Below are 15,558 nucleotides of genomic sequence, written 5' to 3' on the forward strand. Positions count from 1 at the left end.
ACTCTCAAAGCCGTGATTCCCATCCACGTCCATTATATGACTGACAGACTGCAACAGTTTGTGTTAAAAATCTTCGTTTGTGATCTACTGAAGAAACAAAGTCACCTACATCTTGGATGCCCTGGGGGTAAGCAGATAAACATCAAATTTTCATTTTTGGGTAAACTATCCCTTTAAGGTGCTACAGCTAGCACCCACTTACCTGACTTTTTAATAAGAATTACTGGACATACACTACCGGTCAAAAGTTTGGGATCAGAACGATTTTTAATGTTTGTTTTTTTTGCAGGAGTTTCTTATGCTCATCAAGGCTGCATTTATTTGATCAAAAATACAGGAAAAACTGTAATATTGTGAAATATTATTATGTAAAATAAGGTTTCCTATTTTAATATACATTAAAATCTAATTTATTCCTGTGATGGTAAAGCTGAATTTTCAGCAGCATTACTCCAGTCTTCAGTGTCACATGATCCTTCAGAAATCATTCTAATATGCTGATTTATTATCAGTGCTGGAAACTGTTGTGCTGCTTAATATTTGTTTGGAACCTGTGATACTTTTTTTCAGGATTCTTGGATGAATAAAAAGTTAAAAAGAAGAACATTTTGTTCAAATAGAAATCTTATTTTAAAAATGTCTTATTTTTAGAAATCTAACAATATACTCTACCGTTCAAAAGTTTGGGGTCAGTAAATTGTTATTCTTTCTTTTTTTGAAAGAAATTAAAACTTTTATTCAGCAAGGATGTGTTAAATTGTTAAGAAGTGATAGCAAATATTTATATTGTTAGAAAAGATTTATATTTTGAATCAATGCTGTTCATTTTAACTTTTTATTCATCAAAGAATCCTGAAAAAAAAGTATCACAGGTTCCAAAAAAAAATATTAAGCAGCACAACAGTTTCCAGCACTGATAATAAATCAGCATATTAGAATGATTTCTGAAGGATCATGTGACACTTTAGACTGGAGTAATGGCTGATGGAAATTCAGCTTTGCATCACAGAAATAAATTAGATTTTAATGTATATTAAAATAGAAAAACGTTATGCAAAAAAAATATTTGGCAGCACAACTGTTGTCAACATTGATAATTCTAATAATAAATCAGCATATTAGAATGATTTCTTAAGGATCATGTGACACTTTATACTGGAGTAATGGCTGATGGAAATTCACCTTTGCATCACAAAAATAAATTATATTTTAAAGGATATTAAAATAGAAACCATTATTTTATATTGTAATAACAGTTTTTTCTGTATTTTTGATCAAATAAATGCAGCCTTGATGAGCATAAGAGACTTTTTAGAAAACATTACAAGTCTTACTGATCCCAAACTTTTGACCAGTAGTGTATGTCAGCACCTAATTAATTTTCAAGAGTCAGGTTGATAAGGTTTATAAGATCATTTTTATGCCCTTTGATAAAGTTTTCAGATGTGGTGGACTTTTGAAATAATAATAAAAGTCAAATTTTATTTTAAATCAATAGATGACACAAAAACTCACTACAACACTTTTCTAAACCTCCTTGTTTCTCTATGCACAAGGAAATTTGGCAGATCTTTGATGGGCAGAAACACAGAAAAGTCTATTCTAATAATAATATTGTTTTTTGAATCAAATGAAGAACCATTAAAATGGCCAAATATATTTTGAGTCAAAGGTTTGATAATCTTCAATTTTGTTTAAGGTAATTAAATAAACAGATTTTTAATAACGGAAGAATATGTAAAAGTATGGTAGATGGGGTAAAAAAAAAACTAAAGGCACAATATTTGACACCTTGATAAATAGCTGGCTGGCTTTTTCAATAGTTGACATGACATTTTCGATTAAAATGGTCAATATAATAAGCTGAGCGTCCACCTTAGATAATCACCATTTTTATAATGAAACATCACACTTAATAATTTATTGTTACTACTAAAGCCATAATGAAAGCCAATAATTATAATTTTTTATGGGATCTCCTTCAAATTGTGTGTGATGCTTTCAAAGTAGGGCTGTGAATCTTTGGGTAGACAGCAAATCGATTCGATTCACGATTCATAGGTTTTCGATTCGATTCAAGAACGATTTTTGCAAATTAAGAACGATTCGATTCGATTCACAATTAAATTCGATTCGATTATAACGATTCGATTCTGCATTCACCGGATTATTTAAATGCTTCCCCTAAATTCTTTAAATGCTTAGTCAAGGGGCAAATTACACAGCAGCCTTTATGGTTACAGAACCATAGGTTAGAGAGAAAAAAACACACTTTTGTCCATTGTTAGATGCTAGTTTAATGATGCTATGGCATGACATGGCATATGTAGAAATGTATGTAAGCCAAGATTTTTTAAAAAAGAGCTTTAAAAGTACTATGTATCGGTTAATATTTTGTCACTCCAGGGGCATAGCCATCATTTCAGAAGTGACAGAAATGTCAAATACAATAATTTTATGTATGTATTGCATGTATGTACTATTATTATTATTTTTACAAGGAATTATTTTCTTATCTCTTACTTTGAATTTGCTATAAGAAATCAAATACACTGCTGGACAATAATCAATCATTTGTAATCTATAGGCTAATTTTTTCATAATGGCAATTTTATGATTGTTTCATATACTACAAACAATTATTTCAATTTTCTGCACAGAATCCCGATGTCTGTTTGCTATAGCAACGAACGCTACTTTCATGCATCTGATTATCAGATAAACCTCGCCCTCTTATTTCAAGGTTGTTGTTAATGCTGTGGTTATTTTAACAGTTTCTTTCGTACACTCGGTTGAACGGCATCGTTAAAACACATTTATCATTCAATGGAACTGTGCATATGCTTCAGACACTTACATTTTTGCTCCATCCATGTAATAAATGCGCAGCCTTCGACTGCTCAGGTAATGTCGTCGTCGGATGCGAGGCACGAACACTGTTCAAGTCTCCATTAATTCGTGCTTGTAGTAATTTAATGTGTGTATATTTTGAAAGTATTGAATCGCTATAGAAATCGCGATTCATTCGATTCTTAGCGTTTACTGTCCGAAATCGGCGATTCATGATTCAAAAATCCATGTTTCAAGATCGATGCATTGCATCGTCACGGTTTGTAATCGATGCATCGAGAAAACGAGTGAATCGTTACACCCCTATTTCAAAGTCTTACAAATATACAAAATATTTAAATTTTTTTAATTAACATTTCAAGGTGCACTAAGTGATTTTTGAAAAAACGCTTTTGACCACTGTGTCTGACGGAGTCCCAAAACAAACTCGCAGCCAATCAGCAGTAAGGGGCGTGTCTAGTAATGATAGGGAGAAGAGAGCGCTCAGTGAGTGCACAAGATGGATATTAGCAGATCAACTATAGATAGAGAGAGATGGCAGATAAAAAAGAAGATTTTAGAGAAACAAAACATTAAAATGAAGGGTTACGATCAGGCAAGAGGTAGGACCCGTGTAAATATCGGAGCAGCTTCCAGCAGTGGAGAGAACTCAAGGAGCAGGAAGGCCTAGAATCGGACGCCGAGGTTGCTTTGTTTCTTCTTGATAAGTGAATTATGTTGATTTTGCCTTTTCACACAACTTTTCTGTGTTGGCTTTTGCTTGAATATGCTGCGGCTGGCAGGCATAGCAGATTCCACCATCGTCGCTGCCAGGGTTGTGTATGTACGTGTGGGGCGGAGTTATCAAAATAGGGGCGAGGTCCTGTTGGGGTATGGGCGTGTTTGTTTTGGTGCTTTCAAATATCAACATTGTTTCGCAAAAATCGCTTAGTGCGCCTTTAAATGAAAGTGAATTCTTTTATTTATCAAAACAGAATATAGTACAAACTTTGGTAGAGGTGTAAAATTTTGATTAATTTTAAACAACAAACTACTTTTATCATGATTATCTTTTATACAAAATGTATTGTTCCATCAATGTTCAATTAAAAACTACAAATTTTTTTCTGCAATTATACAATATGGATTGCTTTATGAGTGAACTGTATGTATGCAGCTGAAGTTGGATAAACGTTTGAACTGAAACAGAATCAGGAAATCTGTATCAATACCCAGACCTACTTTGAATGCTATTTTTCATACCATATTTTATAATCTCTCCTTTTCTTTTTTGTACTGTCAACTGCCTCCTTTCCTTTTCCATTTCAAAGGCTCATGCTTTCAAAATAACATATTTTCATAACAGTAGCTGTAGTAACTGTTTCTTCAGAATGTTAAGGAAGAGCATACCTGTGTCATTTTGGCAAAATCTAGCACCGGCCGTGCACATGGTCTGTCCGGGTCCCTGCGGCGCTTTAGGCCAGGTTTGAGCAGGAGCAGGTCGCAGGGCTGAGAATGGCACCGTGGAAGTTGAGGAGGAAGAGCACGGCGCACCGAAGACGGAGTGCTGCAGGCGGACGAGGGCGAGGCGGGCACCACCGGAGGGTGAGATGTGATCTGCAGGGGCACCGGAGGTGGCGGCAAGAACTGGGCAGCAGCTTCGCGGATGAGCACGGGAGAGAGGGAGAAGCGCCTCTGCGGTGGAGGCGGAGGGTGGAGCGGTGAGGGAGAGGAGGAGCATGAGGATGGCGACGGGAAGAAGCAGCAGCAGGCACCACCTCCGGCACCGTCACTCGGGTCCCAGGGGAAAGTCCACGGTAGTGGGGAATCTGGGGAAAGGGCCAGACTGAAAAATGTGGGGCTGGAAGAAGAATGCAGCGAGGAGTTGAGCGAGGAGCTGGGGGCACGCAGTGGACACGGCCCCCCCGCGCCCCCTCCACTGTGGCATCGGCGGTTCACTGGTGTCCAGACCTTGGAGGCGCTCGGCCGCCAGGTGTACCGGCAGCGTGAAAGGTCCTCTGGTACAGACAGCGAACGACAGTGGCGTTTGGGGGGTGGCGGGGGGGGAGGGGGAGGCCCGGGAAAAGACAGGTCCGTCACAGAGGTGCTAGGGGTGAGCGGACGGTTCAGGGCATCCCCCTCCGGCAGGTGGCTTTCTGGAGGACCCAGGGACACGGGGCCGGGGGGGAAGCTGGAGCTGAGCACCCCCTGCAGACTGGCCTTCGAAGTAGGGCAGAGCTGCCAGTAACTGCTCTCTGAAAGAGGACGGACAGAGTTTTAGGAGTTAATAACCTTCTGTGGTTATTTAGAAGATATTGGAAGACTTTAGAGGTGGGCGTATTATGTCGTTTTTGTAGGTCCAAACCCAGAAACAAGCATTCTAGCACTTTCGGTTCCATAATCCTGAAGTCAATGTTTTTTTTGGAACGAGTTTTTGGTTAAATGGCTGAAATGAGGTCTGAGGTTTACACAAGCTCAAGATATTTTTACATTTTATTCTACAACAAGCTTTTACTTTCACTTTTACAAGTGGCTAAATGGGACTACAGAGGTTGTCAGGGGCATTAAGCACAATCAAAATGAAGAGGTAACTATCAAGGAAAAAGTTGTATTTTTTATTTTTATGATTTTTTTTATATAAAGCCTGAAAGAGCCATCAGAAGCTCAATGGTGGTGACACTGAAATCATGTGACCATAGTGTAGTTCACTTCAACTTTTTACTTCTGGAGATTGTATTTAGGCTTCAAGATTCATAAACATTGGGTTAATTTGTGAAGATTATCATAATGAACAAAACATGTAAGAATCATACTGTTGCTGGTCACAAAGCTTATTTTCTGCAATAATCCAAAAGACAATGGAAAAATCAATTTTTGTCGAAGGAACCAGGGTGATGCTAACTTCCAGGTTGGCCTACAAAAATACATCAGCATTTGAAATTTGGACACAAATCAAAAATATTATTTATTACAAATGATAAATTGTAACAAATTATAAAACAGATAGTTCTAGAAGAACCCAAACTGGTCCAAGTGGCATTATTCAGCAACTGTAAACAAGTGCATGTCACATTACACACCATAATAACAAATCTTGACTTGTTTGGGACACGTTCTAATCTGTACGCTCATATTACTCCATGTTTCTTCACTCTAATGTGCAATTAACATAAAGCAGTTACTCATAGTTACTCAAATTTTTCTCACAGCATTTTTGTAAAGCAATATCTATAGCATTTGACATTTCTACTACAGCATGGTATATGCTGTATACTATCCAAGGGGGCATATTTATGTTTATGCATATTATATAACATGCGCACACAATATACGTATTTGCATAATAATGATTTCCTGTATTCACTGCTGTTCAAAAGTTGGTCTGCAGTTATTTGAAATAAAAAAAATACATAAAGTATTAATTTCGTTCAAACTTTTAAACAGTAGTGTAAGTTTCAATTATGTAATTACATGGTTTACCTTGCATTTTTTTTAACTAGCAGCTATTATTCAGAAAACCCATGATATGCCCCATACATATTATTTTATGTTCAATTGAAACTCAGAATAACTGAGAAACTCTGCACTCCAAATTTAGAAGCTAAAGTACTTTAGTGTACAATTGTCTTTTTTTTTGTTACTGAAAGGTAAAACATTAATGTGTACATTATTTTCACAATTTCAGTAATGAAACTCATAAATCAATGCTTGATTTCCAGATACTCAAGAGAAAAGTTACATACCAGGCATCAATCCATCTATGGGCCGGCTGGTTTCGGGGGTCTGATGATGAAGTAGAGACTGAAAGAAGTAAAGAGAAAAATTATTGCTTTAAGAGACAGATAAATGCTAAAGTGAAACAAATCTGTGCTGAGATCCATAACACAAGCTTTACCAGTTTGCTGTCCAGTGGTTGTTGTTGATGCTGGAACAACGTTGTTGTTTAACATTTAACGAAACCATGGCATGGCAAATTGGAGGAAGGAAAGGTGGGGAAAGAGGATGATGCGCACTAGATAAAACTGAAGCACAGTCCACCAAACATCCAGGACACACTGCTCGCTCAATGTCACTCAGGAACCATGATGACGTCTTCACCTGGGACACAAAAGAAGTCAAATAAAATATTAGATATAAAATAGGTTTTATTATTTCTTATGATAAAAACATCCATATTTTATTTGGTCTTTAGATGGTCTTTTTGGACTTTTCAGTTGTTTTTGAGTCACAGTATGTTATCATGAATGCTTTTCACTCAAAGGATCAAGAAAAATTTAATTTCTCATGATATGACCCCTTTAAATAAATGCACGTGAACACTAAATGACACATTTGGTTTTTCTAAATTCAGGACAATACAAAATGGTGGAACAAAACAAACAAAAGTCAATGGTAAATGTTTAATAATAGCAGGTTCTCGTGCAAATCTCTTAAGTTACTTAGCTGCTGAAATTGTAAAAAAAAGAATACAATTACCAAAACTGCACATTATTCCTGATTTGCTCCGACAAAAAATGCTTTTTAATTTCCTGTCCCATTCAAAAAGGTGCAGCCCTACAGTTGTCATGTTTACAAGGAAGACTATAAATCCTTGAAAACAGTCATTCCTGTGTAACTAAACTTTGCAAGAGGACAAAAAATTTTTTGCTTAATTCTTTCAGGTTTTATTTCTGAATCTTTGACTGGTTTAAGTATTTAAAGGAACACTCCACTATTTTTGAAAATAGGCTCATTTTCCAACTCTCCCTAGAGTTAAACAGTTGAGTTTTACCGTTTTCGAATCCATTCAGCCGATCTCCGGGTCTGGCGGTAGCACTTTTAGCTGTAGCTTAGCATGTCGGTCTTAGTACACGATATAACTACAGAATTGTCAAGTTTTAAATAGGAAAAATATAGAAACTCTTTGGTCATTTTTGAGCGAGATGCTAACGGTCTAATCAGATTCAATGATCTATGCTAAGCTACAGCTAAAAGTGCTACCGCCAGACCCAGAGATCGGCTGAATGGATTCGAAAACGGTAAAACTCAACTGTTTAACTCTAGGGGAGTTGGAAAATGAGCCTATTTTCAGAAATAGTGGAGTGTTCCTTTAAAAAAAATTATACCAAATACAAAATATACTAAAAGGAAGGATCAAACAGCACTCGCCATCTCCATTCTGAAAAATCATTAAACACAATCCTGCATAAAGTGGAAAAAAAAAACGATAATTTCACCTCCACTACTTTCATAGTACAAACAATACTCTCTATAAAGCAGGCATGAGAGCAGTGTTTATTAACTATGCACTGCCTACAGCGAACATATAAAATTCCCTTTGATTAATAAATGCTATACTCCAAAATTGCTGACATCATACTTTTACACTGAAACAAACACGGAATTTCAGGTGACTGACTTGCATGTATTCAAAGTACCGACAAAAAACACTGGAAAGCAGGCTCGCAAAACCCCAAAATAAACAAAAGAACAGGATTTTTCTCCAAAGATTTCTAGAAACTGGCTTAATCTGGCAATTCATTTTTTGTAATAAGGTTAATGTGTTTATGATCTTACATGAACAGAATGTGACCAAATTCTACTTAATATTTCAATATTCTTGTGCTTTAAACTTCTTGTTGTTTATTTCTCTTTTGAAGTATCCTCAGATTATGGTTTAATTAGAGAAAGCGACTGAAGTTCTCGCTTTCCAAACCCCACTAAGGACTGTAACCCTGCAGGGCACAGGCCCAGTCTGCTAGTGGTCTTCCATTACAGCACACATGAATAGGGACTGCTTGGTGACAGGTGTCTGGGAGAGCGGCACAGTCAAGGAACCGGCTGTTCCGCTGGCCTGATGCCACTGTGGGAACTCCTACGAACACATCCTTCCCTGTCTGTGCTCAGGGACACATCGTCGTCCAACGTGACTATTGATGTATGCTAGTGCACTTTTCTTAACTCAAGGGTTTACAGGGGGCCACAAAAGAGTGCTGGGGGCCTGTGGAAAGTTTAGAGAAAAACAATAAATAAAGAATAAAAGTAATAAAATAGGATTAAATAATTTAAAAAAAATTAGTAGGAAAGCAACTAAATAATAGTAACTAAAGTAGTTATACATTATATGTAGTTATATATAGGATTTGGGGGTCACTCGAACAAGATGAATGAACAAATATAGAGGTCCGTGGTATCCGAAAGAGTGAAAACCTATGATTTAGTAAGTGAAGTACACCCCAATTCATTAATTTAGGTGAAGAATCTAGTAATGACGTATCATGGCGGTCACGAGTAGATTCGGGTTCGGTTCCGCCGTTGCCTTGGTAACGCGCTGATGGAGGGGGGAGGGGGAGCCTGCCTGCCTGTCATCTCCATTATAAGCACATTAAGCGTGACATGTAGTACAGCATATTCTTCGTCTACAATTCAAATCATTTTCTGAGATAATTATATATATATATATATATTATATATACATATGTCCCGATCGCATCGACACCTATAAGTTAAATCAAATACAATCGTGCTGAAGGTCGGGGTAGGCCACTCACTGGGTTGCATTTCTAAAGCGTGCGCGTAAGGTTTGCACGGGGCATTAGTCAAGTTTAGCCATTCTAAGCATGCATACACATTAAGAGTATATTGATTTTTGCACGCCGAATGAATAGAATCCATAAATAAGCACTGGTCGGCTTTAGGAAGCCGAAAGCGGTTTTATATCGCGTTCACCGGTTGTGCTCTGTTTGCAGTTTGCGCGATTTTGCAGATTACGTTAGGATGTAACACACCAAAACCCAAAACTCCGATTCTATATTTAGCTTTTAATAAATCGCGATTTATTATATAATTAAAAATAACAGACTGTATGACAAGCCAATCAGGAACAGCCGACCCGGGCTATAGCTGACGCGGTGCAGTAAACAGGCCTATTAAAGAAATAAAGATTTCAAATCTTTCCGTCACATACAGCACCGTTCCGTTCGCCAGTCTGCAAAAGCAAATTACTGCATCCCTGCCTTGTGCTGCAGATTTGTTTACACACGTTTATGAAAAGCAATTCTGCCCCACGAACCAATTTCTAGCTGTTAAGCCATGCACAATGAGCTTGACTGCAGGGAAACTACATACGTTATGAATAACACAGCATTTAAACGAAAATACACTGATGATTTTCGACGATAATGGCTTACCTTGTATCAACCGAGAGTGGTCGATAAAACCCCAGGCCTTGAATGTTGCTCTCAACCGAGAGATTCAGCCGATTCGGTACAACAAGCTAATGCAGGTCGGCTTGCTGTCTAATACACTGTCCTCGCTTTGGCCTAGAAAATAAATCCGTATACAATTCCCGACTGTTCTGCTTAACAAAAACATACCGTTGAAATAACACGCTGAATCGTAAGCGAAGACCGACAGAAATGATTTAAAGGATCGTGTAAAATTGAGGATTGGTCTGCAATTGCACGCTTGGTCGATACAGACTGTATTCTCAGCGTCGCCCACTAGGGAAAAATAAGTGTGTCCCTTCTATGGAGGAATTTGTAAATAACGTTCAGGGCATATACGGTCTCAGTTTCATCTTATAACCGTCTTCAGACAAACGCGTGGAAGGTGTTGTACGGGAATTGGTAGATGGGAGCAAAATTAGGAGGTGAATAGATGAACAACAAACTCGGAAGTGTCAAACAATACAGTTCAGTGAGGGCACTCGACTCTCTTTGGACTGAGCCGATCCTGAGATACGACACTCGGAATCATGGGAATTGTAGTGAATTCTGAAAGTATTTTCCCATATTTGTGTGAACATTTCTAATTTAGTGTTTATTTTCAGGATAAAATGTACATTAAAATAAACACCAAAATGTAAAAAGCATACAAAGAAAGTGAAACACAACTATTTAAATGATATGCAGAGTCAGCTATAGCAAGTCCACATCTTTATTAGTTCCCCCCCCCATTCATAGAGGTCCACACAAAAATAAAACTTCTGAACTTCCTGTTTTTAGAAAAACAGTGACGTGACAAACAGGAGGGAAAGTGTTAAGAACAGAACAAAACGAACAGAACCTGTGCTTTTGAAGGGAAAGAAAAAGAAAACAAAAGTAGTAATAACAGGTGTACAGTAGTAAGAAAGTGTACAATATTGAAACATTCATTTGAAGAGGATGCCTTGATAACAAAATACAAAGCATACTAAACTAGTAGACAGTGATCCAAGTGTAATTCAAATACAGCTGGAGAATAAGATTAGCACCTGATCTGTGCAGACCAGTCGCATGATTTGACGAGACACTACATAAATCTCCAGAAAGGCTCTTCATGCAGCAAAGGCACCTGGGTTTGGTTGCGGTCAGTCTCAAGGAGAAATCGCAACCATCCTAGGACGTTCTCCTGTGCCGTTAGGTGACTGCTGAAGGTGTAGCCCAATCCAGGCCGAGAGATTTGGCCCTGGTGACATGGGACTCCAACCTGGACAGAAGAATCTAGTTAGCACTGAAACCATGCACTGTACTTTACAAGATAAGGACATTGGCGGTGTTCAGAACAGCATTCTACTCATTATTGCTGCAGTGCATGGCATGCCAATGTTCTGTATGCATACAATAAATGCTTTGACTTGCTACACTTGCAAAAAAAAGGTGCAGCAAACTTAAACATTGATCCAATTTTGTGTAGTGTCTTCAGCAAATATACCACTTCAAACAACCATTCACTCAATATTTAGGTCTGACCTGAGTAGCATTAGAATACAGCCAAGGACCATCAGTTGACAACTCAGAAGGTTGTGAAATAATGGACGACATGGAATCCGGCACCATTTCCCACTTTGTGCCCTCCTTTTCACCACCGTCGCACAGCTCTGTATTCATCTTCTCAAGCAAGCTCTGCCTAGGAGTGTTTTAATTTAGCAAATTAATAGAACTACTGCAAAGACAAAATTGTCTTTGAAGACTTACAATTGATCAACTGGGTCTTGTCCCTCCGTGTCTTTCTGGGAAGCAGATAGCGGGTCCCATGCATGAAGCGCTCTCCGCCAGAGACGGACTTGCATGTCCCAAGATCTGCGGCTATATTTGCGGCATTTGTTTGGAGTGGAAGGGTGAATCCCAGGCACGCGCAGACATCTGAACAGTTAGAAAATATAATACCCCAAAATGTTTCAATACAACCAGGCGAACATTAATTTTTTTTTTAAATTAACAGTTGTTAGCAATTTAATAACGTTCACCAATTCTCACTTTGGAACCTGCTGAACATAGTTCTGGTAGCCACACGTGTTCTTTCCATACTGAATCTGTTTTTGTCTACGCTTCAAAACTGCCTCATTAGTCTCGAATTGTGACGGGTCAGCATTGAGTGGGCACCACTGTCGCCCTGACGGTGACCTACAAAACAAGTGTCATTTAATCAGCTGGCCCAAGAAGGCCAAATAAGTACAAACATATATTTATTAATAATGAAAGCAATACACATTAAATAAATAAATTTAATATATTATTTAAAAAAAAATAGAAGTTCTATTTAAAAATATATAACTTAAAAGCATTTCATACTTAATAGAATGTCATATATACACACACATACTGTTTATATATACACACACACTACTGTTAATATATACTGCTTATTTTCACTTTAATAACTGTACTAAGAGACCTCTTGATCCCATCAATGTCTTCCGTTCCAACAGCAACACTAGCTGTAGACATCTTCAGGATGCACCGCTCAAGAATGGATGACCTGATCAGAGTAGCAACAATTTAAAGTGTTAAAGGCCTCTTTAAATGACTTCTTAACTTCTAAAATGTCTCATACAAAACTTTTACACTAAAACATAAAATATGCAATCAAAAGACATTGAACAAGAACAGACCTGCGAGGCTTCTGAACAGCAGAAGTCTTTTCTCCATTATGTGAAGTTGACTGTGGGGTTTTAGAGCAGCTGGGAAGTGGATTCCACAGTTCACAAATCAATATCAAGCTTACAACCTATAGCAAAAAGAAAAACGCATCTTGTTGCTCCTCAATCAACAGAGATATTTACCTGACAAGACTATCGTACACTGAACTGCAGCCTGGTAGAAGCCAAGGTTCTGGGCTGCATGGGAGAGAGTGTGTTTTAGTATTGAAGTCCTGGGCTGTTGGCCTCAAATGAAGAGGCAGACCTCTAAAATACAAAACAAAAGACAAGCTACAGCAATACGTTACTATAGGTTATTTTAAACCAATAAAATGAATTTTAAAAACATACTACCGAGACTCAAAGGGGCTTTGAAGAAGGCTTTCTATGCGTGTTGTCATGATTTTGGCTACAGCCACACAACACATAGCGTTTGACAAAGCTTTTTATCAGCGGCAGGTGTAACAGGGGCGGGGCTGTACAAATGAGACAGGTAAGGCCACTAATCATAAAAAAAAAATAAGCAGAAAATTGTATAAAATTAAATAATAAAATAAGATACTATTGTGATAACGCGTTCGTGTGAAAGGAAAGGATTGCGCTTTTATTTTGACCTGAAAATGTCTAGCTTGTGTCTGTTGTAGCTGTCAGAGTTTCTAGTGTCTCCAGTAAATATTTCTCTGTTTAGACCACTGATCTATTATTATCTATTATCTCTATTATAGATCGGTGGTTTAGATACATTATTTGTGGTCTTGGCAACAAAAATAACGGACAGATGTTATTGGGTATACAGTGGAATCTGTCATTAAACAGCCCTATTTATTCTATTCAGCAAAATGTAAACAATAAAACAGCTATGAAAGTCAAAACTATTCGTGAAAATCGCGTTAAACGTAAAAATATGAAACGTGTTTTGTCCAGTTAATATTGTGTTTAATTTAATTAAAAAAATATATATATATTCATGGTCAGAGAGCGGCTTTGGTTTGATCACTTTTTAAATTTGAAGCGACTGCACTGGTTTACGACAGCAATACGCTTTACGGCATCACGGAAGCAAAATGGCGTCTGGCAGTGCGGTAAGAAATTTGCTTGCAGATTTATTTCGAATAGTGTTTATAAGCTTTAGTGAAAGAACACATTCATTATATTTTATATGAGAATGTCACGTGTAGGGTCAAATAATCATAGTTGCTGACAATAGTTCATCCAAGTAAATAATTTAAAGCAGTATTTCCTATGTTATCCATCTTTTTCGTTCTCCAGGCAAGCCTGTGCCCCCAGTCAAGCGGGAGCTTCTCCGCCACAGGGATTATAAAGTGGATCTGGAGTCAAAACTGGTCAGAGAGCGGCTTTGGTTTGATCACTTTTTAAATTTGAAGCGACTGCACTGGTTTACGACAGCAATACGCTTTACGGCATCACGGTAGCAAAATGGCGTCTGGCAGTGCGGTAAGAAATTTGCGTTAAGATTTATTTCGAATAGTTTCTTTGTTTAGAATTTTAGTCTATCCGTTTTCTTTTACCATTATTTATGAACGAAAGCTGTTCTTAATTTCTTCCTTTAAAAAGTGTAGACGTCGTGGTAGCCGGGGAAAAAGAAAAACTGGCTGAGCGTGTGACGACAGATGGTTTTGTCTTTGTTGTCGTGTACGTTACAAAAACAAGAAAACGGATATATTTTAACTATGAGACGTTTTGCAATCTGGTATCTCTAGTATTGTTGGCCGACAGCCTTGTTGAACTATCAATATGATCAGATATTGATCATAAAAGTTTATAATAAAAGTTTATTAATGTGCACATGCTTTTCTATGCAGTTTCAGCAGATTTCTAAATACAGCTGATGTGATTCATTTGTTTAACATGTTTATAATAGTATCTCTTTGTTTTTGTAGTCCAAGAATGATTTTCGTCGTAAATGGGACAAAGATGAATATGAACAGCTGGCCCAGAAACGACTCACGGAAGAGAGAGAGAAAAATTTTATATGAGAATGTCACGTGTAGGGTCAAATAATCATAGTTGCTGACAATAGTTCATCCAAGTAAATAATTTAAAGCAGTATTTCCTATGTTATCCATCTTTTTCGTTCTCCAGGCAAGCCTGTGCCCCCAGTCAAGCGGGAGCTTCTCCGCCACAGGGATTATAAAGTGGATCTGGAGTCAAAACTGGGGAAGACTCTCGTCATCACAAAGACCACACCACAGGCTGAGATGGGAGGGTGGGTATCTGTTATGCAATGACTGTACTTTGACTTCAGCAGTATGAGTTTATGAACAAGAGAGTGGACTGTGCGATTAATCCAAATCGTTATGAAATCACAATGTGAACATGCGTGATTTCTAAACTGCAGAAAGCACGATTTATGCGAAGATATTGTGTCCGCAACTATTGTCAATAAAGCCGCAACTACTACTTTAGCTGATAGTCAACATCTTTTTTGATAAAGCTTTCCTGGTTTCCTTTGTAAATATGTTTGAGATTAAAATTCATAAAACCAAAATGCATTTATGAGTGTAAAGTGTAAGCAAATATTATGTCAAAATGGTGATCAAAAGTCAAAATGAAATCGCGATATTGATCAAAAAATTGTGATAGTGTTTTTGTTTTTTTTTGGCTGACAATTTTTCAGGGCATTGCACGATTTCTGTGGATATAATTATGCATTTCCTTCCTCCCAGGTATTACTGCAATGTCTGTGATTGTGTAGTAAAAGATTCCATCAATTTCTTGGATCATATCAATGGTAAAAAACGTAAGTATTGCGGCCTTTGTTCTTTTATTTTATTTTATGTAACATATTCATGTTACATATTATTATTATTATTATTATTATTATTATT

General features: G+C 37.5%; 3 protein-coding genes across 4 annotated transcripts in view; 1 reads left to right on the forward strand and 2 right to left on the reverse strand.

Moving 5' to 3' along the window:
• LOC107715420 (protein FAM53C-like) overlaps positions 1-10,668 on the reverse strand; it is a 12,869-nt gene extending 2,201 nt beyond the window's left edge. Inside the window, exons 1-4 of one of the 2 annotated variants that reach the window (XM_016521559.1) lie at positions 9,999-10,668; positions 6,725-6,921; positions 6,573-6,630; positions 4,240-5,084 (exon numbers count right to left, since the gene is read on the reverse strand). In XM_016521559.1, coding sequence (XP_016377045.1) covers positions 4,240-5,084; positions 6,573-6,579 — 852 coding nt within the window. In that variant the 5' untranslated portion in view covers positions 6,580-6,630; positions 6,725-6,921; positions 9,999-10,668. Of the gene's footprint in view, positions 1-4,239; positions 5,085-6,572; positions 6,631-6,724; positions 6,928-9,998 lie in introns of both variants that reach the window. The other variant, XM_016521558.1, reaches the window with a different exon arrangement.
• Positions 10,669-10,762: 94 nt separating this feature from the next.
• Positions 10,763-13,164, reverse strand: LOC107715421 (uncharacterized). Its single transcript, XM_016521560.1, has 8 exons — positions 13,064-13,164; positions 12,854-12,976; positions 12,683-12,751; positions 12,466-12,549; positions 12,048-12,194; positions 11,766-11,933; positions 11,541-11,697; positions 10,763-11,277 (listed from the first exon to the last, which is right to left on the reverse strand). The coding sequence occupies exons 1-8, from the start codon at positions 13,135-13,137 to the stop codon at positions 11,101-11,103; spliced, it is 999 nt and encodes a 332-aa protein (XP_016377046.1). The 5' UTR covers positions 13,138-13,164; the 3' UTR covers positions 10,763-11,100.
• A 903-nt stretch (positions 13,165-14,067) lies between these two features.
• LOC107715422 (zinc finger matrin-type protein 2) overlaps positions 14,068-15,558 on the forward strand; it is a 3,848-nt gene continuing 2,357 nt past the window's right edge. Inside the window, exons 1-4 of the mRNA XM_016521562.1 lie at positions 14,068-14,164; positions 14,611-14,698; positions 14,810-14,936; positions 15,397-15,470. Coding sequence (XP_016377048.1) covers positions 14,147-14,164; positions 14,611-14,698; positions 14,810-14,936; positions 15,397-15,470 — 307 coding nt within the window. The 5' untranslated portion in view covers positions 14,068-14,146. The remainder of the gene's footprint in view (positions 14,165-14,610; positions 14,699-14,809; positions 14,937-15,396; positions 15,471-15,558) is intronic.

Source organism: Sinocyclocheilus rhinocerous, unplaced genomic scaffold, assembly GCF_001515625.1.
Source record: "Sinocyclocheilus rhinocerous isolate Xijiao unplaced genomic scaffold, SAMN03320098_v1.1 scaffold299, whole genome shotgun sequence".
Taxonomy (NCBI): Eukaryota; Metazoa; Chordata; class Actinopteri; order Cypriniformes; family Cyprinidae; genus Sinocyclocheilus; species Sinocyclocheilus rhinocerous.

Bases quoted from the DNA above. Each gene is read 5' to 3' on its own strand.
- LOC107715421 (XM_016521560.1), bottom strand. From the start codon at position 13,137: ATGTGTTGTGTGGCTGTAGCCAAAATCATGACAACACGCATAGAAAGC. The intron at 12,752-12,853 runs GTAAATATCTCT...TCCACTTCCCAG, and splicing joins GTGTACGATAGTCTTGTCAG to CTGCTCTAAAACCCCACAGT. The intron at 11,698-11,765 runs GTAAGTCTTCAA...AAACACTCCTAG, and splicing joins CAAGACCCAGTTGATCAATT to GCAGAGCTTGCTTGAGAAGA.